This window comes from Scyliorhinus canicula, chromosome 9, assembly GCF_902713615.1.
Source record: "Scyliorhinus canicula chromosome 9, sScyCan1.1, whole genome shotgun sequence".
NCBI lineage: Eukaryota > Metazoa > Chordata > Chondrichthyes > Carcharhiniformes > Scyliorhinidae > Scyliorhinus > Scyliorhinus canicula.
The window spans coordinates 20,168,183-20,190,675 of record NC_052154.1 but is presented as its reverse complement, the minus strand read 5'-3'; the positions used below and the strand labels follow the sequence as shown (position 1 = coordinate 20,190,675).

The window sequence follows — 22,493 nt, the reverse complement described above, 5'->3', positions numbered from 1 at the left end:
TCACATTTGGAATACCTGGACAATGGATTTTATAAATGCTCATGGTAGTTGGAAGAGGAAGGCCACATGATAAACCCACCATTTGTATATTTCAAACATTTCTCTTCTCAGCTGAAGTGGGGACAAGCAGCTTCAGGAGAAAACCAAGGTGGGGCCCTTCCTCCTTCCTTTGTTCTTCAACCCACCTGCCAATTTTTGAGTCCTGTTTTCGACTGTGATCCAACAGCAACTCCTTGCTGCAGTCAGAGATTTCTTGAAAGAATCTAATCCAGCGCTACCTCTCTTGAAGAGCAACCAACTGAGTCACCTATGTCGTTAAATTGGAAGTAGCAAGATCATTAAATTCAACCTGAAGCCAGCCGAGTCACCAAAGAACAGACTGAGTGCTATATTACTTTTTTCTGGATTCTAATTTGGCCAGCCCAACCTCACCCATTCTATATTTATGTGCGCGCAAATTTTGAATGCGTGCTTCTTTTGGGCTAACTAAATGAACAAACTGAGGGGTAATTGAAAAGACAGCCCCGGAGAGGGATACTGCATCAAAGTATGCAGAATCTCGAAGGAAACTCAAAACAGCAAAACAAAATGTGATAAAAGGGGTGGATAAAACACCAAAGTCCCTGCAGTGCCCCACCGTGCACGGAAGGCCTCGATAGTGCTGGCAGAGGCAGCATGCTCCCTTTCAAGGGACGCCCAGTCACGAACATAGCCGCAGAAGAGGGGCAGACATTCGGGCCAGGCGACTCCCTCTACCGACTGCTTCCTGAACCTATTAAAGGCCAGCTTGGCCAGGCCCAATGTTCCATTTTGATCAGCCGGCAGGACTTTATTAAGTAAAATGACAATAACCGACTTTCATATATATTCATAGCCTAGCCTAGTTACCTCGTCATCTCCTCAGCTTTTACCCCACTTCCACCCCACCCCAACCCTTCCCTAGTTTCTCTGAATCCATCAGTTTTTCCCTCAACGTCTCTCCAACTTTCTTTGCACAATTTCTCCCATGAAGTTCAGGACAGCAGTAAAGAAATCCTCTGCAGGATTGCGGATTTTTAGAACTCTTTGTCATGTTGCATTTCAATGAGTAAAATATCGAGTTGGCCTTTCCACTTCCCTCCTGCCTGATTTAATTTCCAAGCCGTGCTTCTCCAGACAATTACCTGTTTTGACCTATTTCATAACCATTGGTAAGTCCCTCCAGCATTAAAAGTGTGCAACCAACAGCCGTCTGTAAATAATCGTTTATTACTTTGGGCTTTTCATTTCTTTTCTGGTTGGAGTGTGACTTCTGTGACGCCACCTGCTGGACTTGTTCAGTAACTGTTGCTGGACAAACTGAATGGGCACCGTGGTGCTACATTTTGTTCTGGATCTTCACAAGCATTAGCCGCGCTGAAATGTACAATTGCACAAATTGTTTGTGACATTAATGTGACTGAAATGCTGCACATTTCTTCTTTTCACCCTCAAAAGTGTCCCTGAATATCATTCCTTCCAACAGTGTCATTTAAATGTTCATTCTCTTTTAGTCTTTAAGTAGAAAGCTCACCCTGCCACTTAAAGGTCTCTAATGTGCTGACCTAATTAACTTACCCTCCTGGTGTAAAACTGCCTTTTCTGTTTTTGGTACCTCACTTCAGAAGTCACGTCTCGTTATCACAGTCCTTCAAGTGCCTCCTCATTTAATTGAACAATTTTCTCTATTGGTAGATGTCTGCACTAAGTCCTGTTCATCATGCTGATATTGCAATGAAGAAGGTAGCCACTATCAATGACGTCAGTGACTCAATGAAGCAGCAGCTACTTGTGTTGGTAGAATGGGCAAAATCTATCCCGGCATTCTGTGAATTACTACTGGATGACCAGGTCAGTGAAAGCCACGGGAAATAGAAATCAACTCTTGTTAAAAAAAAATATACATTTTTATGTTACCCTCGGTAATGCGTTGCACTATCCTGTCCCAGTTTACCTTTGATGTCTGAGAAGCACAGGGAAGATCTGGGCCTGAATCGGGGGCCCATGGCACCATGGACCAGGGTTCAATTCCGGCCTCGGGTGACTGTGTGGGGTTTGTACGTTCTCCCTGTGTCTGCATGGATTTCCTCCGGGTGCTCTGGTTTACGCCCACAGTCCAAAGATATGCAGGCTAGGCGGATTGGCCATGCTCAATTGCCCCGAGGTGGGATTACGGGGATAGGGCGGGGGATTGGGCATAGGTAGGGTGCTCTTTCAGACAGTCGGTGCAGAATGGATGGGCTGAATAGCCTCCTGCTGCACTGTAGGAATTCTATGATTCTATGTATTTTTAGACCGTGGGGGCTGAGAGCCCTCCTGTCATTTAACACTCTAATGAGTGTTGATTGGCATAAGGCAAGGGGCTTCTGCCCCTCAGTCGCGAGGAAGTCCCACCTTGGAGAGCTGCCGACCAACGCTCTCCAGTCACTGCGCTGCAATGGACGGAAGTTAACTGCACAGAGCTGCCAGAGCCATAGGTCCCAGGGACCGGAGACCCGGAGAAGTGTCAGAGATCCCAGGGCAAGGAGAGTAGGGAAGGCCTTGGGCGAGGGTAGGAAACATCTTGGGGGAGGGTAGGGGGTTTGCGAGGGGGATGGCAATCAGGGTCTCAGGGAATAGGATGGAGGGGAGGATGGGGGTGGGGAGGAAGGTTCAGAGGTTACCCAGCCTTAACGGGAAGGCATTCCCACTTAGAAGGGAGCTTTTGATGCAGGTGGATCCACCAAAAGACTATGAATGCTGAGGTAATGCTGAGGTAATTGAATGAATCTAAACTGAGATCGGCATGTTTATGAGCTGTGGGTATCAAAGGATTTGGAATAATGGTGAGTAAAGTTAAGCTGAGGTATGGATCTGTTAGAATATTTCAGAATAGGTTCTAGGTGCTGAATTATTCCTGTGATCTTATCATTGTTGGTCTAGGTTGCGTTGCTTAGAGCTCATGCAGGGGAGCACTTGCTGCTGGGTCTGGCCAGACGTTCGATTCCCTACAAGGACATCCTCTTGCTAGGTAAGAATTGTCCTCTTTGATGCTGTGAGTGGCTGAACAGTTTTCAAGTTCCTTTGGTTTGCTGGCAAGCTGAGGCAACCCAAAGAGGGAAATCACGGTGCCTTCTTTTTAAGAAGTTACAGCTCCTCTGCATACATAGATACATAGAAGATAGGAGCAGGAGGAGGCTTTTGGCACTTTGAGCCTGCTCCGCCATTCATCACGATCATGGCTGATCATCCAACTCAATAGCCTAATCCTACTTTCTCCCCATAGCCTTTGATCCCATTCTCCCCAATGCTATATCGAGCCGCCTCTTGAATATATTCAAAGTTTTAGAATCAACTACTTCCTGTGGTAATGAATTCCACAGGCTCACCACTCTTTGTGTGAAGAAATGTCTCTTTATATCTGTCCGCGATGGTTTACCCTGAATCCTCAGACTGTGACCCCTGGTTCTGGACACATTCATCATTGGTAACATCTTCCCTGCATCTACCCTGTCTAGTCCCATTGAAATTTTATCAGTCGCTATGAGATCCCCCTCATGACTTGTGAATGTTAGCAAAGAGTTAGAGGAACATTGAATCAACTGTAGTTTCTAGCTGTTGTCCCGAATGTAACTTTACTGATTCATATGGGCTATGGTGAGACTTCATCTAAACACTAAAAAACTGGAGTCGTATCATAGAATTACATAGAAGTTACAGTGCAAAGGAGATCACTCAGCGCATCAAGTCTGCACCAGCCCTTGGAAAGAGCACCCCACTTAAGCCCACACCTCCACCCTATCCCCCCAACCTAGTAACCACACCCATCCATTTTTGGACATTATGGGCAATTTAGAACGGCCAATCCACCTAACCTGCACATTTTTGGTCTGTGGGAGGAAACCGGAGCACCCGGAGGAAACCCACGCAGACACAGGGAGAACGTGCAGACTCTGCACAGACAGTAACCCAAGCTGGGAATCGAACCTGGGACCCTGGCGCTGTGAAGCAACAGTGATACCCACTGTGCTACTGTGCCACCCCAGACTATCCCGTACCAGCCTCCCCGAACAGGCACTGGAATGTGGCGACTCAGGTCTTTTTACAGTAACTTCATTTGAAGCCTACTTGTGACAATAAGCGATTTTCATTTTTTTTTCAGTGTATGCATGTATACTCCATTGAGTTTACCAGGACTCATTTAGAAAATATCGAACTAACATGTTATGTTTTTAGCAAATTACAATAGATTTCAGCTGGCGTATGTTTTCAATATAATTGCACATAATTGGGCATAACAGGGCAGCACGGTAGCACAGTGATCAGCACAGTTGCCTCACAGCTCCAGGGTCCCAGGTTCGATCCCTGGCTTGGAGTCTGCACGTTCTCCCCGTGTCTGCGTGGGTTTCCTCCGGGTGCTCCGGTTTCCTCCCACAGTCCAAAGGTGTGCAGGTTAGGTGGATTAGTCATGTTAAATTGCCCTTCGTGTCCAAAAAATGTTGGGTGGGGTTACGGGAATAGGGTGGAGGTGTGGGCTTGGGTTTGGCGCTTTTTCCAAGGGCCGGTGCAGACTCGATGGACCGAATGGCCTCCTTTTGCACTGTAAATTCTATGATTCTTAGCCTTTTAATTTGGAAGTCCCAAGTCACTATCCTGGATATTGCGGATTCTGTCCACTTTTTTTACTTTCATGATTTTTATCTGCCAGTAATTGCAGTGATGTTTCCAGGCATTGTGATGAGCTGCTTTATCTGTCAATCATTCAGAAATTAGTTAAAAAAGCATTTATACTATTTGACGATTTGTAAAGCATGGGCTGGTTTAGCTCAGTGGGCTAGACAGCTGGTTTGTGATGCAGAAGAAGGCCAGCAGCGCGGGTTCAATTCCTGTACCAGCTGAGAATTCCGAATTCTCCCTCTGTGCACCGGAATGTGGCGATTAGGGGCTTTTCACAGTAACCTCATTGCAGTGTTAATGTAAGCCTACTTGTGACAATAAAGATTGCTATTATTATTATATGCCTTCAGAGTCTGAGGAGACACTACACTCGATTCAGAGAAAGCACACATACAAATGTTCTACTCACTGAACTTCCGGGTTTGTGAAAATTTCTCCAGAGCTCTTTTATAACATCAATTTCAAATGTTCAGTGTTAAAGATGGCTCAGCTGAAACTTTGTAAATCTGAGTTATTCACTCATTGCAGATGTAGATTGTTTGCTCGCAGACAACGTTGCCCGCTTTCAGCTGGATTCAAAGTTTTATATATAAGCAAAAGTATAGTAATTTGCTAATTCACAAGTCTATTTAGTATTTTGATGATTGGTTAGACAACCTTCTCACATTCTGAGAATCTGTGTGCGTTTGTTTGTGATGACCTGTCCCCGAATGCGAGGGTTGTCAGGAAAAGGTACCTGGTTATCAACCGGGAATGAAGGGGCATGGTAAAAGCAGAAAGCACGTGCTTGATTTTCAAAATGTAAGCAGAGTTAATGTAGGCACGAGGAGACTCGCTCGCCAGTTGGCAAGCAGTGAGAATACCACGTTGCCTACTTCTGGGAAGGGCGACTGAGTTATGTGCCAATCAGGCAAATAACTGGGCTGCAGGGGGACTTGCCAGGGATGAAGGACCCCGGAGCAGAGAACCACACCCTACACCCCTCCCCAACACATGCACACACCCACACCTGAGATCTACTGACCAACCAGAGGATAGCAGCTATGCATTGCTCGGTACTGCCACTGAAACGGTGGCTGAAGTTGTTAGTACATCCACCAGAGGCTCAAGATCTCCAAGGGAGCCACGTCATCATGAGCGATGGCAGGATTGAGGGAGGCGGGAGGGGGAGGGATCATGCGCAGGGGTCCCTCAGTCTCTGAGTGATTGATAATAAGAGTTTGCCCCTCCCTCCCTAACAGACACCCACAAGGTTTGTTTTTTGGGCTTCTCGCATGCTGAATTTCCAACCTGCCACTGGATGAACACCAGCAGTAATGGGGGCAGTCTGCAAGAAGCCTTTATTATAAAACAGTATAGTTTAATGTATTACTCTAGGTGATGAATGTAAATTCCAAAAGGGATAACTGTGAAATAGTCACTACTTGTACATGCCATCAGATTCCACAATGGCTCAACAATGTTACTTTAAACCCTGGCATGCTGATTTTACGCTCCCATTCGTAATTAATACTGCTTCCGAAAGTTTTTTGAAGAATGGAAAGATTCTGAAGTTTGGTGCTAAATTAAGATCTGTAAATGTGAACTAGATTTTGGCCTTTTGGTGAATTTCAGGGATGTTAGAAGATGTTTAACTCCCATCAGCTTTACGAACTGGGAGCTGACAAAAATCCATCCTTTTTCAACAGGAAATGATTTCATAATTCCCAGGCACTGCCCCGAGTTGGAGATTATGCGGGTTGCGAACAGGATTCTGGATGAGCTGGTGAAGCCACTACTTGATCTGCAGATAGATGAAAATGAATTTGCTTGCCTCAAAGCTGTGGTATTTTTTGATCCAGGCAAGTGTCTTCGTGAACGTATCGACATAGCTCAGTAATGCTTGCAAAAAGGTTCTAACTTAAGACATTGACGGTGAAGGGTCAGATTCCAGGGAATCAAAATGAACGTGAGGCGAAAGGCAGTAGTAGGCAGATCTTGTTCATCCAAAGGAGTTCATTCTATTGGGTAATTTAAATGGACTTAAGACAACTTATCAATCGTCTGACAATGGGTCTTTTACACTTGCTGACGCTCACTCACAATGTGCCGAACTATTTTTAGAGAGAGAACAGAGGACATGACTGGAAGGCGCGGTTGATTTATGAAAAGTTGAATGGCCCAAAATTTCTACATTTATAATTATTGATTCATGAACTCGCGATTTGCAGTATTTAACAAGCGGTCATCCGAAGTGCACTCACGTAATGTGGACAGGAATAGAATGGTGCAAAAGTTTAAAATGAACAAAATGGCTACTCTTGAGACAATTATATTACGTAGGTAAGAATAAAAGTCGGCCCAGTTAATGGTCATGTCACAAAATATTTGGCTGAAACTTTTGAGAGGGTTAGAACACCACACCATTAATATTGCAGTTATTATTTTATGATAACATGGAATGGTTATTTGTAGCTCGCAATCCTGTGATGGTGAATCTTTTACATTACTGACCATTTACATGCAGTGCATCAACTAGTACTTACGATTTCACTCTATTTTCACCACTTCCCATTTTTCAGATGCCCCTGTACCACAAATTATTTGTGATTTCTATTTGGGAATAGTGATTTCTAGAGAAACCGTGGAGGTGGAAGGAGTGATTCAGCGACTGGGTCGCACCCCGCACAGATTGGGCACGTCATGTGAATAGCGGGAGAGGGTAAAATCGAGATGCGCGCCGGACGCAAATCGTTTTGCGATTCCCCGACCCACTCCTGATGGTGTGTTCCGGATCATGCCCAAAGAAAGCGAGAATAGCATTAACCCTGATTTGCATTCGAAGTGTCGGCTGGACTGGGGAGAACCCCCCCCAAGGCCCAAAAAAAGCGGCTGAGTGTGGGTGAATCCAGGTTTGGATCTCTACCCAATAAAACAGCGCCGCACCAAACTCACCCAAAATGACACTTAGAAATGTTTTGGTTGAATTTACTTCACCAGTAAATTTAAATCAGATATTCCAAATGAATTCCCTTATGCACAAATATGCTACCTATGTAGAATCAGTTGCCAGGCATTGCAATGGACGCAATTAACTACAGCTTCATATTGCTGCTGGCCATTAGGCCAAGAGAATCTGTGCTAGATTGAGGGATATACATGGTCTTTACAATTGACTTTTTCTTTATTTCTTTAATTATAATCTCATTAAATCTAAATTTGTTTGAATCATTGGTTTTTCCATCAGAAGTTACAGTTTTGAGTGCCACACGATAGGAAGGATGTGAATAATTGGAAAGAGTGCAGAAGAGGTTCACAAGAATGGTTCCAGAGATGGGAAACTTCAGTTATGAGGATAGATTGGGTCTGTTCTCCTTGGAGAGAAGAAGGCTAAGAGGAGATTTGATGGAGATGTTCAAAATCATGAAGGGGCTGGACAGAGTAGATGGGGAGAAACTGTTCCTGCTCATAAAAGGATGAAGAAAGAGGGCACAGAAAGAGGGCACAGATTTGAAGTGATTTTCTAAAGAAGGAAATGTAATGGGAGAAAACGATTTTTCACATAAGGAGTTATTCGTCCGGAAATGTGTTGGAGGTGGGTAGGTGAATCAAGGGCATTAGATGATTACTTGAATGGAAACAATGTACAGGGAAAAGGCAGAGGAATAGCACTAAGTCATGATGCTCATGTGGCGAGCCAGTAGACACGATGGGCCAAATGGCTTCCTTCTGCACCGTACCAATTCTGTGATACCACAAACGTGTTATGGTCTGTATAGAAACATTTGTTGACTGTGACGTTTCTATTGTAGATTGCAGGGGTGTGAGTGATTCAGCAAAGATCAAAAACATGCGATTCCAAGTGCAAGTCAACTTGGAGGATTACATCAATGACCGGCAATATGACTCGCGTGGACGATTTGGTGATATTCTACTGCTTCTTCCATCGCTGCAGAGCATCACGTGGCAGATGATTGAGCAGATTCAGTTTGCCAGACTCTTCGGAGTGGCAAGAATTGATAACCTGTTGCAGGAAATGCTGCTAGGAGGTGAGAATCAGCTTTTTATGTTTCAGTAACAGACCGTTAGCAAGACTATGGCTGGACATTCACCTCGTTGCTTTGACTTACAGGTCAGAGGAATCTGTTTAATTTACTTTCCTGTAGAATTGATTAGGTAGGCCTCTTAGGACCATAAAGACCATAAGATACAGGAGCAAAATTAGACCACTCGGCCCATCATGTCTTCTCCACCATTCAATCATGGCTGATATTTTCTCATCCCCATTCTCCTGCCTTCTCCCCATAACCCTTGAGCCCCTTATTAATCAAGAACCTATCTATTTCTGTCTTAAAGACACTCAATGATTTGCCCTCCACAGCCTTCTGTGGCAAAGAGTTCCACAGATTCACCACCCTCTGGCTGAAGAAATCCTTCCTCATCTCTGTTTTAAAGGATTGTCCCTTTAGTCTGAGATTGTGTCCTCTGGTTCTAGTTTTTCCTACAAGTGCAAACATCCTCTCCACGTCCACTGTATCAAGGCCTCACAGTACCTGTAAGTTTCAATAAGACCCCTCCTCATCCTTCTGAACTCCAAAAGTACAGACCTAGAGTCCTCAACCGTTCCTTATACGACAAGTTCTTCATTCCAGGGATCAAACTTGTGAACCCCTCTGGACCCTTTCCAAGACCAGCACATCCTTCCTTAGATACGGGACTCCAAATGGGGTCTGACCAGAGCCTTAAACAGCCTCAAGTACATCCCTGGTGTTGTATTCTTGCCCTTTCAACATGAATGCTAACATTGCAATGGCCTTCCTAACAGCCGACTGAACCTACACGTTAACCATAAGAGAATCATGAACAGGCCTCCCAAGTCCCTTTGTGCTTCTGATTTCCTAAGCATTTCCCCATTGAGAAAATAGTCTATGCCTCCATTCTTTCTTCCAAAGTGCATAACCTCACACTTTTCCACATTGTATTCCATCTGTCACTTCTTTGCCCACCCTCCTAGCCTATCCAAATCCTTCTGTAGCCCCCCCCTGCCTCCTCAATACTACCTGTACCTCTACAGATCTTTGTATAATCTGCAAACTTAGCAACAGTGCCTTCAGTTCCTTCTTCCGGATCATTAACGGATATTATGAAAAGTTGTGGTCCCAGCACAGACCCCTGAGGCACACCACTAGTCACTGGCTGCCATCCTGAAATAGATCCCTTTATTCCCACTCTCTGCCATCTGCCAGTCAGCCAATTCTCTATCCATCCCAGAATCTTACAGTGAACACCATGGGCTCTTAACTTACTTAACAGTCTCCTATGTGGCACCTTGTCAAAGGCTTTCTGGAAATTTAAATAAATCACATCCACTAACTTCCTTGTTACCTCCTCAAATAACTCGAACAGATTTGTCAGACATGATCTCCCTTTGACAAAGCCGTGCTGAGAATCTTACCAATGACCGAAGTCAGGCTAACCAGCCTATACTTTCCCGTCTTCTGCCTCCCTCCCTTCTTAAACAATGGTGTTACATTAGCCACTTTCTAGTGCTCTGGGACACTTACTGCCTCCGGTGATTCCTGAAAGATCACCACCAATGCCTCCACAATCTCCTCAGCTATCTCTTTTAGAACCATGGGGTGTAGTCTATCCAGTCCAGGTGATTCATCCATCTTCATACCTTTCAGTTTCCCCAGAACCTTCTCCTTAATGGTGGCCACTGCACTCACCTCTGCCCCCTGATTCTACTGGAGCTCTGGCATCCCACTGGCATCTTCCACCATAAAGACCAATGCAAAGTAACTATTTAGTCGTCTGCCATTTCTTTGTTTCCTATTATTACTTCTTCAGCCACATTTTCTATTTTTGCCTCTCTCTTACCTTTTATATATTGAAAAAAACTTCTTATCTTCCTTTATATTATTAGCTGGCTTGCACTCATGTATCATCTTCTCCCCCCTTATTGTTTTTTTAGTTGTCCTGTGCTCGCTTTTAAAGGCTTCACAATCCTCTGGCTTCCCACTAATCCTCGCCACTTTGTATGCTTTTCTTTTGCTTTTATGCTGTCCTTGACTTCCCTCATCAACCACAAATGCTTTGGCCTTCCCTTAGCATGTTTCCTCCTCTTTGGGATGAATTCCTGTTGTGCCTCCCGAATAACCCCTCCCAAAACTCCTGCCATTGCTGTTCCACTGTCTTCACTGCTGGGCTCCTTTTCCAATCAACATTGGCCAGCTCCTCCCTCATGTCTTTATAGTTACCCTTATTTAATTGTAAGACCGTTACATCTGATTGCAGCTTCTCCCTCTCAAACTGCAGGGTAAATTCTATCATATTGTGGTCACTGCTCACTAAGGGTTCCTTCACCTCAATTTAAAATGTTAGTATGAAAAATGTGACTGAAATTTTCAGCACCCAGGAAAAAAATGGTTTTAATATAATAGATGGATAGCGATATGATTAAAAAGAGGTAGGGATATTGGGAGTGGATGTCTTGCGAATTTAAACTTTTCACTTCTGAGAGCTGGGCTTAAATCCAGCCCAGGCTGATGGAATGAGAGCCACATCTTCATGTTAAGAGGGGTTTTGCAGTCCAACATAATGATTATTAAAGAATACTGGGGACCGGAACTTTTTATTTACTAGACTGTGTTAACTGATGCGACCATCAATTCACTCGAGACATGAGTAGAATAAACCTTGGCTTTAATCAACTCAGAACAGTGCCTGCCTGCGACTGAACCAATACTGAGAACTGCCTACAGGTTGACTGCTCTTTATACCTCCCTTCAAGGGGAGGAGCCATGGGAGGAGCCCATACATGCCCCAACATGTTCCCCTATGGATAATGCCATACAATGGCCCATAGGAGAAGCCCACAAGGGCAACAGTACAGATACAAATACACTGGTGGATTATTGGTATAATACATTCACCACATTAACATGACCCAAATTTCTGGGTGAATTCATATCCACACTGCCTGCTACACAAGGCAAGGATAAAGTGTGATCAAAGACCATCTGTTAGATATAACTGAAATGAAATTTTAATCGGGAACATCTTTGAAACCTTCCTCTTAAAGATGATTTGACTTTATTGAATCTCAAATTCCCTTAAGCAAATTAAGCTAACACTGTTAACACATTCCTCGGTACAATTAATAGATCTTTCCTGTATTTGGTAAGAGTACATTGAGCAAAGTATAAAGCAAAAATGAAAAGTAATTGCTGTGAAACAGGATTATCAGTTCTATGAAGAAATGGTATATATTTTTCTGTACAGACAGAGAACATGATTCTCCGGCCTCGTAGCACACTCACTCGCATGAAAGGAGGCCGGTGGATAGCGGGAGAGGCAGAAAATGAGAACCGCACCAAGTGCCAAACAGTTTGTGATGCAACGGGCATTTTCCCGAAGGCGAAAGCGGGATCTTGCCGTCGCGCGGTGAGAAAACAATTATCACCACTTAATCCCAATTTTCATACAATTGATGGGAGCCACCCCTTATCCAACAGCCTCCCATCATTCAGCCCCCCCCCCCCCCCCCCCCCCCCCCCCCCCCCCCCGCCAGCAAGTGGTCACGCCTATTAGTCCTCCTTTTGAAACATGTGAACCTGACAGCAGGGCTCCTATGGGGAGCCGAGGAGGTGAGTAGCCATCTTTGCTCACAGGCAAAGAACCCGGGCTAGATACCACCTCAATCCTCGTCAGGGGTTAGGGGACCCTCAGCTAGGGATAGGGGAACCTCCACAGCGATGGGCCACCATGGGGGATGGGGGGCACTGGCAGGGCATCCGGGAGGGCAACCGTGCATGGTGCTCGTGTGTACCCATTCCAGCGGCAACCCTTGTCCCTGCTCTTCTGCTCAACCAACCAGCCATAATCCCTACAGACAGCCGAGGCCTCTGGCCGTACGGCTGGAGGCTATTGCTAAAAGCGAATTTACAATCATGGTTAAGTGAGCACTTCACACAACCCAAGTGGATTCCCGTGGGTAGCCGGGCTATGCAGCATGTGGGTGTCAATGCCCAGCACCCCAATCAGACCTAGATGCCTGGACACTGTGCCTTAACACTGCGGGAGGCAACACCACACACTCAGCAGCCAACATCCGAACATCCAGCGGATGGGACACACTCCAGGGACATGTCCACGGCCGGAGGGTGGGTGAGTGCCACATGGAGGGGGAGTTGCCTGGAGAGATGGGCCAAGGGTTCGGAGGTCGACCTGCATTGCAGAAGAAAGACAGAGGCTTCATACTAGTTGTGTGAAAAGGTGTTTAATATGTGTAACAATTCCCCACTCTCCTGATGATGCTGCCGTCCCACCCCCCTCCACTACCCTGACCCCTTACCTACCCCCCACCCCCTCTCCCCTCCCCCAGTGCTGTCAGTGATCCTTGATGAGCTTTGCCTTCCTAGCTCTACCACTACGCCTAGGTGTGTCCCCAGGATTCATATCTCAGGATGCGCATCTGAGGTGGAAGCAGCCAGCTTTTTACCACGTCCCGTGGCCTTTGATGCCCCTGGCAGGGCCCCAGCTCACTTGTCGACGACACAGGTACAGCATGCTGCTCTGTTCCGGGTGCAGGCTGTTAGATGTGGCCTCATCAGAGGGGTGGGACCCGGGGAAGCTGGTGGCTACCGTCGCCACTGCATGGGATGGGTCCAGGTTGGCACCCAGCACCCCCTCCTCCCGCTCCGTGCCCATAGGTCCCTGGGGTTCGCCTTGGAACGGAGGAGCAGCTGGTTTGAACCCTGGCTGCCCCTGCAACATCTGGCTCTGCCAGCCCTGGTAGTTCTCCATGGTCCGCACCATGGTGTTGAACGCCCTCGGTGATTCTCCTCAGTGATTGGGCCATACTCTGCAGTGCCTCAGCAATGCCCACCTGCGACTGGGACAAGCTCCGCAGCGCCTCGGCCATTCCCATTTGTGAGCGGGACATGTCCCACAGAACGTCATCAAGGTCAGCCTGGTACTGGGTCACATCCCCCAGCGAGTCGGCCATTCTGCCAAGACCCTCAGCCATGGCTGTTACTGCCTGCGCGACGCCTTGAACATTTTTTTTTCCTCTTTTTTAAAACTAAATTTACCGTACCCAATTATTTTTAGTTCCAATTAAGGGGCAATTTAGCGTGGCCAATCCAACTACCCTGCATATCTTTGAGTTGTGGGGGTGAAACCCACGCAAACACGGGGAGAATGTGCAAACTCCACACGGACAGTGACCCAGAGCTGGTATACGAACCCAAGCCCTCAGCGCCGTAGTCCCAGTGGTAACCACTGCGCCACTTGAACATCTTCACTAATGGTGCCAACATTGTCCACCAGACTGTTCGCTACGTTCACCACCCTAGCAGTGTTGGTCTCGGTGCCACGAATTGCTGGTGACATCTCCTGTGCCCATAGCCGCTGGGACTCCTCCAGTCGGCTATGAATCTGCTGGAGTGTCGCTGACATCTACCTCTGAATGATCCGGCTATTCCCTAACATCTCCATCAGCTCGGGGATAGCGTATTCGAAAGGCTCAGCATCAGGCTGGGACCGGCTGGGTACTGGGATCCAGCAGCCCTCAGACTGCTGTCTTCTCTGGGGGTTCCTGCCTCCGCCTGATGTCCATCAGCAGCAGTGTGGTGCTCATTAGATTAGAGGAGGGTGGAGGGAGGGTTGGGGGCTCGCATGGAGAGTTGGGGGGTGGACGCTCGCGTGGGGGCGGAAAGGTCTTGGGGCGTGGGTCTTGGTATCTACTCACTCGTTGACCTTTTTCCGGCACTGGCTGCCAGTCTTCCTGGTCACACTCACAGCACTCACAGTCATCGCCACCTCATCCCAGGCGGCACTGGCTGCCGTGTGTCTGACTCTCTGGGACCCTCCAGGGAACAGGACATCCCTCCTGGCCTCCACTGTGTCTGGCAGCCTCCCCAGATCTGCAGCTTGGGGCGGTCTCCTGGGCGTCATTGTTATGAGCTGGCTGGGGTTGGCTGAGCAAGTGCCGCTTCATTGCTACTCGACCTTGTTAGTTTGGGGGGGGGGGTTGGCGAGTGCAGTCCTGATGAATTAGCTAACGAGGCTTAATTTGCGGTGAAAAGCCCATGATGCCTCGTTGAGTGGACCATTTAACGTTGAATATCGTTGCCAGCCTTGCTGAACTCGCTGGGTGCCGGGAAGATAGCAGCAGTTCCTGCTCGCTACCACACTTAGAACTCTTTCCAGAGAATCGCGCCCAGAATCTTGTCCAGTACCAAAACTCAAAATGAAAAATAAGCAGAGCAGAAATTGAAGGACAGAATAAGATGCACAGTGTTTCCTCTGAATTAAATCGTGTGAGGTTACTTTCACTTAGAATCATAGAGTGCAGAAGGTGGCCATTCGGCCCATCGAGTCCACACCGACCCTGTGAAGGAGCAGCACAGGCCCAGGCCCACACCACGTCCTATCCTGAAGGCAGAATGAGGCTCTTGGGTGGTAGTTAATTGTCTGCTCAAGGGCCTCAATCGGCCTAAGGATGGGCAGGCTGCCTGATGCCTTACTGTAATTTGGGCCAGAGGTGGTGGCAGGAGGACTGAGGGCTGGCAAGCTGCTTTATTTCACATACCCCCTTGCCTGCCGCCTTCACAAACACTGGTGGGCTGATCATAAAATCTCTTTGTAACGTTGAATTTGCCATTCACAATCTCATCAATAAAAGCTCCTGTAACACCTGCATAATGGACTTAGTTACATACAAGTTGGAAATTAAAATGTTAACTGATATTTGTAAGCCTGTAAGGATAGAGACATTTTCTTTTATAGTTTTCCATCCATTAGTTGGCCACTTACTGTGCACTGTGCACTATCTCAATGCAACTTTTTTTTCAGATACTTTTATTTATAACTTGGTACACAATGTTCAGATGGTAGAATCAATCTGTCAGATTGCTCCATGTGTCCTTTTGCAGTTTGCCTGATCGTGCTAAGATTGCGCCACAGCAGTAAAAACAAATGTTCTGCTTCTCTGCACTGGCAGCTCTAAACTTGATGAGCACAAAATTAACCAGCTGAAAGAACTATTTGTACAAGTACAGCACTGTAAACCGATTATGTCCGTTTAGTTAATCCATGCTTACATTAGCCATTCCAGGTACACGCAGCAGACCTGAAGAGCTGAACAATGTCGGCACACCAGAATAACGTTAATGCAGTGCCATTAAATCCCTATAATACCCCCTGGCTGGATGAATACATAAATCAGTTGATTAAAGGCACATTCTATCGTCACTCGTGTTTCCAATTCCAAGCAAATCGATAGGCTGACGATTTTACTTGCTTTGAATCCGAGTTTTATTGGAGAGTTAATTGCAACGTAGGATAAAGACCATCAACAAAGTGAGGGTTTAAGTGGGTCGGTGCAGACTCGATGGGCCGAATGGCCTCCTGCACTGTATCGGGCATTCCCTGAGACCATTCCGGGTATGCTGCCCTGATTGAGGCACGTCACTGGCAGCATAAACTCGGAAGATTCCACCCCCCCCAACAAAATCTAATGTCTTCAAGCAATAAACTGTTTCATTCTGAAATAATTAACGATATGAGCAACAGTAATGTTAAGCGGTGGCTAAAGTTACTCCAGATTTTTTAATCGTACTGTCCCTCAGTGGTTCCGGAGATATGTATCGCCCATCTATCAGATTTTGCAATCCTTCCTCTTCTTTTTTTGTTCCCTTTGCCTCTCTCAATTTTCTCATGTTTTCTCAGTCTCCTTTTTGCCTCTTCTCTTCTCACTGACCATGATTCCATTGCTGCCATCACTCTCCAATACCTCACCAAACTGCTGCTCGCGCATCTGCGCAAGTTAATTAGCTGTGGAGGATATTACAGCCAAGTCAATTCCGCCTGACATCCACACCCCACTCTTCTCTCTTTCTGACTGTCACTGTCAAGGGGCAACACACCCTGCCCAATCTCCCTTTCTAGCCCAGGTCCACTCAATCCAAGTGTTGCGTCTCTACGGTGATCGCAGCTGAGATCAAACTAACTCAGTAAAGATCAGAGATCCAATCTGGTAGAGATCTGTTCTTGATCTGTGTGACTCAGCTAAACACATTCTCTTACCCCATTGAGGCAGCAGTTAGTCCTTTCCATCATATAATTGAAGCTTTGCTACTCTGGAGGTATGTGGCAACTCGGGTTATTTAACCTGATGCTTCTCAGAGTGAGCTCAAGTACCGTCTAGTTTCAGGGCTACAAACTTTCCATTTGTTTTTCTTAAATTCATAATGGATGAATCGTTTAAACTAAAGTAAAACATATGTGGCTAGAACCCTCATTTCCTCAGTTGTCTTTTGAATTCTCCACCTGTAAACCTCCCCATCTGTAAAACTGGCTCCGCCCCCTGAGTTAAGACGTCTCGTCGAAGAGTTTTCTATATTTGCACTTAAAGCTCCTTCACAATTATGACCAGGTTTTCTGAGGCGCAGCAGGAAACTAACCTTTCTAAAGTTTTATTGCAGTTGTTTTGAGTTTTTTAAAAGACACCCTCAATGAGATCTGTTTTGTATTTTCTCAGGAACGACACCTAAAAATTGACTTTTATTGTATTACGTTCTGTTATCTAACATGGGAACATAGGAACACATTATCTAGGAGCAGAAATAGGCAATTCAGCCCTTCGAGCCTGCTCCGCCATTCAATCAGATCATGGCTGATCTCTTCCTTGTCTCAAATCCACCTCCCCACCTGTTGCCCATATCCCTTTAACCTGTTTTTAAAATCAAAAATGTAACTATCTCTTTCTTGAAACCATTTAATGACTCGGATTCCACTGCACTTTGGGGCAGCGAGTTTCACAAATTCACCACACTCTGCGAGAAGTAGTTCCTCCTTATCTCAGTTCTAAATCTACCGCCTCTTAATCTATGCCCGTGACCTCTCGTTCTAGCTTTCTCCACAAGGGGGAGCATTTGGTCTACGTTTACTTTAATAAGCCTATGTTGTAGCCTAGCTTCTTTCTTTTACAACATTTTTTCTCTGCAACCTTCATCTTTCCACAGGATCCACAACTGAGTTAACACAGTACCCACATTCTGGTTTAGTTCACAGTCCTTTAGGTGGCCATGCAGTGATGCCAGCTGGTGTGTCCTCGGCAATCCATCATGTTCCAATCTGTAAGTTTCCTAACGTGAGTTTGCCTACACTTTACAAGAAAATTGCTTTAAAAGTCCTATTTCTAAGCGTGCCTAGAACTCTTTCCTGTAGCATTAATGCTCATTTTAAATTCTGTTGCAGTTCAGTTTCATTGATAATTTGGGCCAGATATTGCTTATATGTTTGTTGTTTAGTCTTTCGAGGCAAAAGTGACCATGTTCATCATGTGAAATATTTTGTAGGGTTCCGGTGGGTATGTTGGTGACTGCTAATATTTTTATTTGTAATATAAATAACCTTTATGGTCACAAGTAAGCTTACATTAACACTGCAATGAAGCTACTGTGAAAAGCCCCTGGTCGCCACATTCCGGTGCCTGTCTGGGTACACAGAGGGAGAATTCTGAATTCTCAGCTGGTACGGGAATTGAACCCGTGCTGCTGGCCTTGTTCTGCATCACAAACCAGCTGTCTAGCCCACTGAGCTAAACCAGCCCTGTATTTGTATGACAAAAGATACAGTCTGAGGCAATTGAAGATTTTCTATACTTGAACACTTTTGATAGTCACTTGGTAGGACAGAACATGAATATTGCTGAAAAGGACACATGCTGTTGAAGCTCATCATCTTGCACTTATTAGGACAGATGCAAGAATGTTCAATTTCAAAGGAAGCAACATTTATGCAGCATAAGAAATGGGTACTGATTGGTTGGCAAATTGACTCTGGTCGAGGCCATTGCCACAGTTAATGTGCCAGGGAGCTGTTGTCACGCAGCTTTTGTTTAATTCAAAAATAGAGCAATGTCTGGATATTTTCCTTTTGCCTGCAGGGGACAGCTCCCTGCCTATGAATAGTTACTTCCAGTAAGTGTAAGTCAGCTTGACTGATAATCTTAAATGGGTTGTTAGTGTGATTCTCAACACATTCGGGGTTGTTCAGCAAGTGCTGGCCAATTGCATCACACCTCTTCCAAGCATGGTTGATTGAGTATAGTCAATACTTTTTTTTGAGCTTGCAGGGCGTTTTTCTTAGTTAAATCATTCTAGAGCGAGAAGTCCATTGTTCTGTAGGTTTAAAGATTTATGGTAACACTTCGATCTGAAAATGTTCATGTTTCTTGCAGCATCACCAGAGACTCCACTTTCATCCCCATCTTCTGGCTCTGGAAACGAGGAATATAAACTGCATCCTGCTGTCCAAATCCAGACTCCATCTGCACGCATGCTGCCTCAAACCATCATTCCCAAACAGGAGATATTATAAAGGAAATCAATATAATTTCACTATGTCCATGTGCAACCTGTGCAAAAATGAAATAACAACTTGCTGCAAGCATTTGTGCAAAACACTACTGTCATTTAATATATCAAAGCAAAATAGAAATGTTTTATTTGTTGTGGGCATTGCTGGTCAAGGCAGCATTTATTGCCCATACCTAATTGCCCTTGCACACCTAATTGCCCTTGTGAAGGTTGTGGTGAGCCGCCTTCTTGAACCGCTGTAGTGGTGTAGGTGCACTCTTAATGCCCCTAGGAATGTGTCTTTTGAGCTGTTGTATATAGTATGATTGCAAAGAGACTAATCAAGAGTCAGGTATATGTTAAGAAGTCACAAACATGCAACAAAGCTGAGTAAGTTTATACATTATTTGCCTTGAATTTCCTCCATATTTGCACCAAGACACACACAATAGGTGATAACAGAATTTTGGGTGTGAGTTACATTCAGAACTACAATACACTCAAACCTCCTCAATTTTTACAGCTGTCTTTTGATCTCTCACCTCAATAATCTCTATTGGCTCTGCCCCCAAAGAACCTCATCTATGAGTTTTCTATAGCTGCACTTGAAGCTCCTTCAAACTTACAACTAGATTTTCTGAGGTGCAGCAGAAGACTAACTTCTCTGAAGCTTTATTGTAATTATTTGAGGGTTTCAAAATGTATCCTCACCGAGATTGGTTTCGTGTTTGCTTTTTGTTTGCTACCTTTTCCTGGCAGGCCACATGAAAAATTCAAAAGCTTTCCCAGTTGCATGTTCCTATGTGTCTAACTATTGTGCATGAATGACGTGAATTAAATGAGTTGAAATTAGAATTTTCCAAATGTGGAAGGAATCTATGGTGCGAGTTTTATACTTTCCCAGCCAATGACATCAGTTTATACCCATTTTCACATTCAGCCATTTTCTCATGGGATTGGCTGGAAATTTGCAAGTAACTTAGCGGCGCAGAATGGGTGCCTTTTTTGGGTCGACCTTCTGGATGTGATCATGGAGTAAATTCCAGGCCATTGTAGTGTACTGTTCAGCAAATCTAAAAATTGAGAGTTTCTATAATATGTTTAGAAAGAATGTTGTACATCACGTCAATGACATTGTTCAATTTGCCCAAGGGTTTTCAGCAATTTTATGTCTCCTCATTAATATATTTCCATGATTTGTTGACTAAAACGAAAATTGAAAAGCATTTTGTACATAAATCATGCTCAAATCCCACCACGGAAGATGGGGGAATTTAAATTCAATAAATAGCTGGAATTGAAAGTCGAATGATGATCATGAAAAACATTGTCGATTGTCGTAAAAACCCATCTGGTTCAATGTTGTCTGTCAGGGAAGGAAATCTGCCATCCTCATCTGGTCTGGTCTACATGCGATTCCAGATCCACAGCAATGTGGTTGGCTCTTAAATGCCCTCTCAGTTGTGTCAAACTGCTCAGCCACTGTGGGTGTGCCTCCACCACTGCAGTGGGTTCAATAAGGAAGCTCATCATCACCTTCTCAAGGGCAATGAGGAGGGGTAATAAATATCCTAGTCAGTAAAACCCCACATCCCATGAATGAATTAAAAAGAAAACACTGCTTTGCAGAGCACTGGGCCAGGACTGAACAATTTCATTAAGGACTTCCTTGGGCCCTCTGGATGGCTTGGCTACTTAAGGATATGAGCAGCACTGTTTTATAGACCAGGAACACCTTACGATCAAATAGCCTCGCTTCGCTCACCGGTATAAAACGTTGGGCAGGTTATTGGACAATGAAGAGCATCCATGACATTTTACCCCAACAAGACGTCAGAAAGTACAGGAAATGTACAGAGAAAAGAGGATTGCGAAAGAAGAATTTAAGACACAAAAGAGAAAAACCTTCACTGATTAGTAAATTGAATAGCCTAGTTAAAAGGCAACATTCACAGAAGAGCCTATTTTGTATTACACCCACAGAGGGGGAGCGTCCGGATCATGCTGTTTTCTAGCAAGCAATTGTAATTACTTAATAAATTTGGAGTGACTTTATCACAATTTGTAGTCTGGATTTAAGTTATAATCTCACTTCCGCTAATATTGCAATAAAAACAAAATATTGCATGAGTCGTAATGGGAAACGAATTCAAGCTGAACTCTTTATTTAAATCTTTACTTAGCAGACTCTGAATTGAAACAATCCCGATGCCGTGGCCAGGTGATATCTGCAGCAATAGCTCCCCTCTCTTCCCACTTCTCAGTTGAATGCAACATAAGGAAACAGTGTTGATTGTCCTTAACACCCGATAAGTAGGAAAGAATAGAAACACTCCAACTCACTCACACATGTATTCAAGAGACTCAAACACGTGCACATACACACACACAAAGAGGGAGGACAGGTTAGATTTGTTAAAGAGTGTCCAAAGGAAAGCCAGTTATAAACAAACTCTACCTAAAATAGTATAAATGGAAATATCTAATACGAATCCTGTTAATTGATGTGTTGGTTTCAGCCAATTATTTTTTACAGATTCAACATAGAGATGATTTAAAGTCTTTACATATGGATGATCTCTGTCCTTCCATTTTAGGCATTGGAGAGTTTCTCCCCAGTTTAACACACACTTAGAAATGTTTTCAGCGGTGGGGAGCTGAACCCGCCGGTGAGACCGGTTGCTCAGACATCAGACGCCATTTTGAAAGGGTGCCCTGATCTCCAAGTGCACTTGAGGGTCCCCATACTCCGCAACCCTCTGCAGACATGGACATTATAACCCCCCTCCCCTCAAGTGAGATCACCCTGCTATAGGGTTGCAGAGGTTCCCCCCCCTTTTCAGGTCCCTCCCACCCCCCTTCTCCCCCCCCCCCCCCCCCCTTTTCAGGACGCCTCTTTCACACCCACAATCTTTGAGGCCCCATTATGTCCCCCTTCACCCCCCCCCCCCCCCCCCCCCCCCCAGTCTTCATAACTCCGTCACCCCCCCTTTCATGGACATGGCCCCCCTCAGGATCCGATCCTTGGCAGTGCCAGCCTGTCACTGCCTGGGTGGCACCAAAGTGCCCAGGTGCCGGAGGGAGAGCCAGGATGCCACTCTGCCCAGTGCCCAACCACCCAGTGGTCTCCAATGGCCTGAGAGACCCCCCCCAGGTGCCGTAATGCCTGGTCCATATTTGTGTCGATCAGTACCAAATGGCACCCTGGCAAGGCCTCCCAGGCATGGCTGGTGAATGCTGGGCTCTGGGTCAATCCAGTGAACGCATATTTAAATTAAATACGTATTTGAACCTCGCGATACATTTCGAGCCCCGCAAATCTTGCGAGAGGCCCTCGCGAGATTTAACGGCCTCATCCCGACACCAAGTCATGGACGACGAGGCTGCTGAATCACACCCCATATGTTCTCGTCTCTCTTTCCCCACTCATGGTCTGTTTGTCCCAGACCCTGGAAAATAAGATTATTTTAC

The 22,493-nt window shown here is 45.4% G+C and overlaps 1 protein-coding gene across 6 annotated transcripts in view; it reads left to right on the top strand.

The window, feature by feature from the left end:
- LOC119971135 (hepatocyte nuclear factor 4-beta-like) overlaps positions 1-21,083 on the top strand; it is a 93,705-nt gene extending 72,622 nt beyond the window's left edge. For 4 of the 6 annotated variants that reach the window (XM_038806304.1, XM_038806305.1, XM_038806308.1 and 1 more), the window contains 6 exons: positions 1,714-1,869; positions 2,941-3,028; positions 6,363-6,515; positions 8,466-8,702; positions 17,685-17,812; positions 18,905-21,083. In XM_038806304.1, the coding sequence (XP_038662232.1) occupies positions 1,714-1,869; positions 2,941-3,028; positions 6,363-6,515; positions 8,466-8,702; positions 17,685-17,812; positions 18,905-19,285 (1,143 nt within the window). In that variant the 3' untranslated portion in view covers positions 19,286-21,083. The remainder of the gene's footprint in view (positions 1-1,713; positions 1,870-2,940; positions 3,029-6,362; positions 6,516-8,465; positions 8,703-17,684; positions 17,813-18,904) is intronic. The other 2 variants (XM_038806306.1, XM_038806309.1) reach the window with 2 other exon arrangements.
- The last annotated feature ends 1,410 nt before the right edge of the window (positions 21,084-22,493 follow it).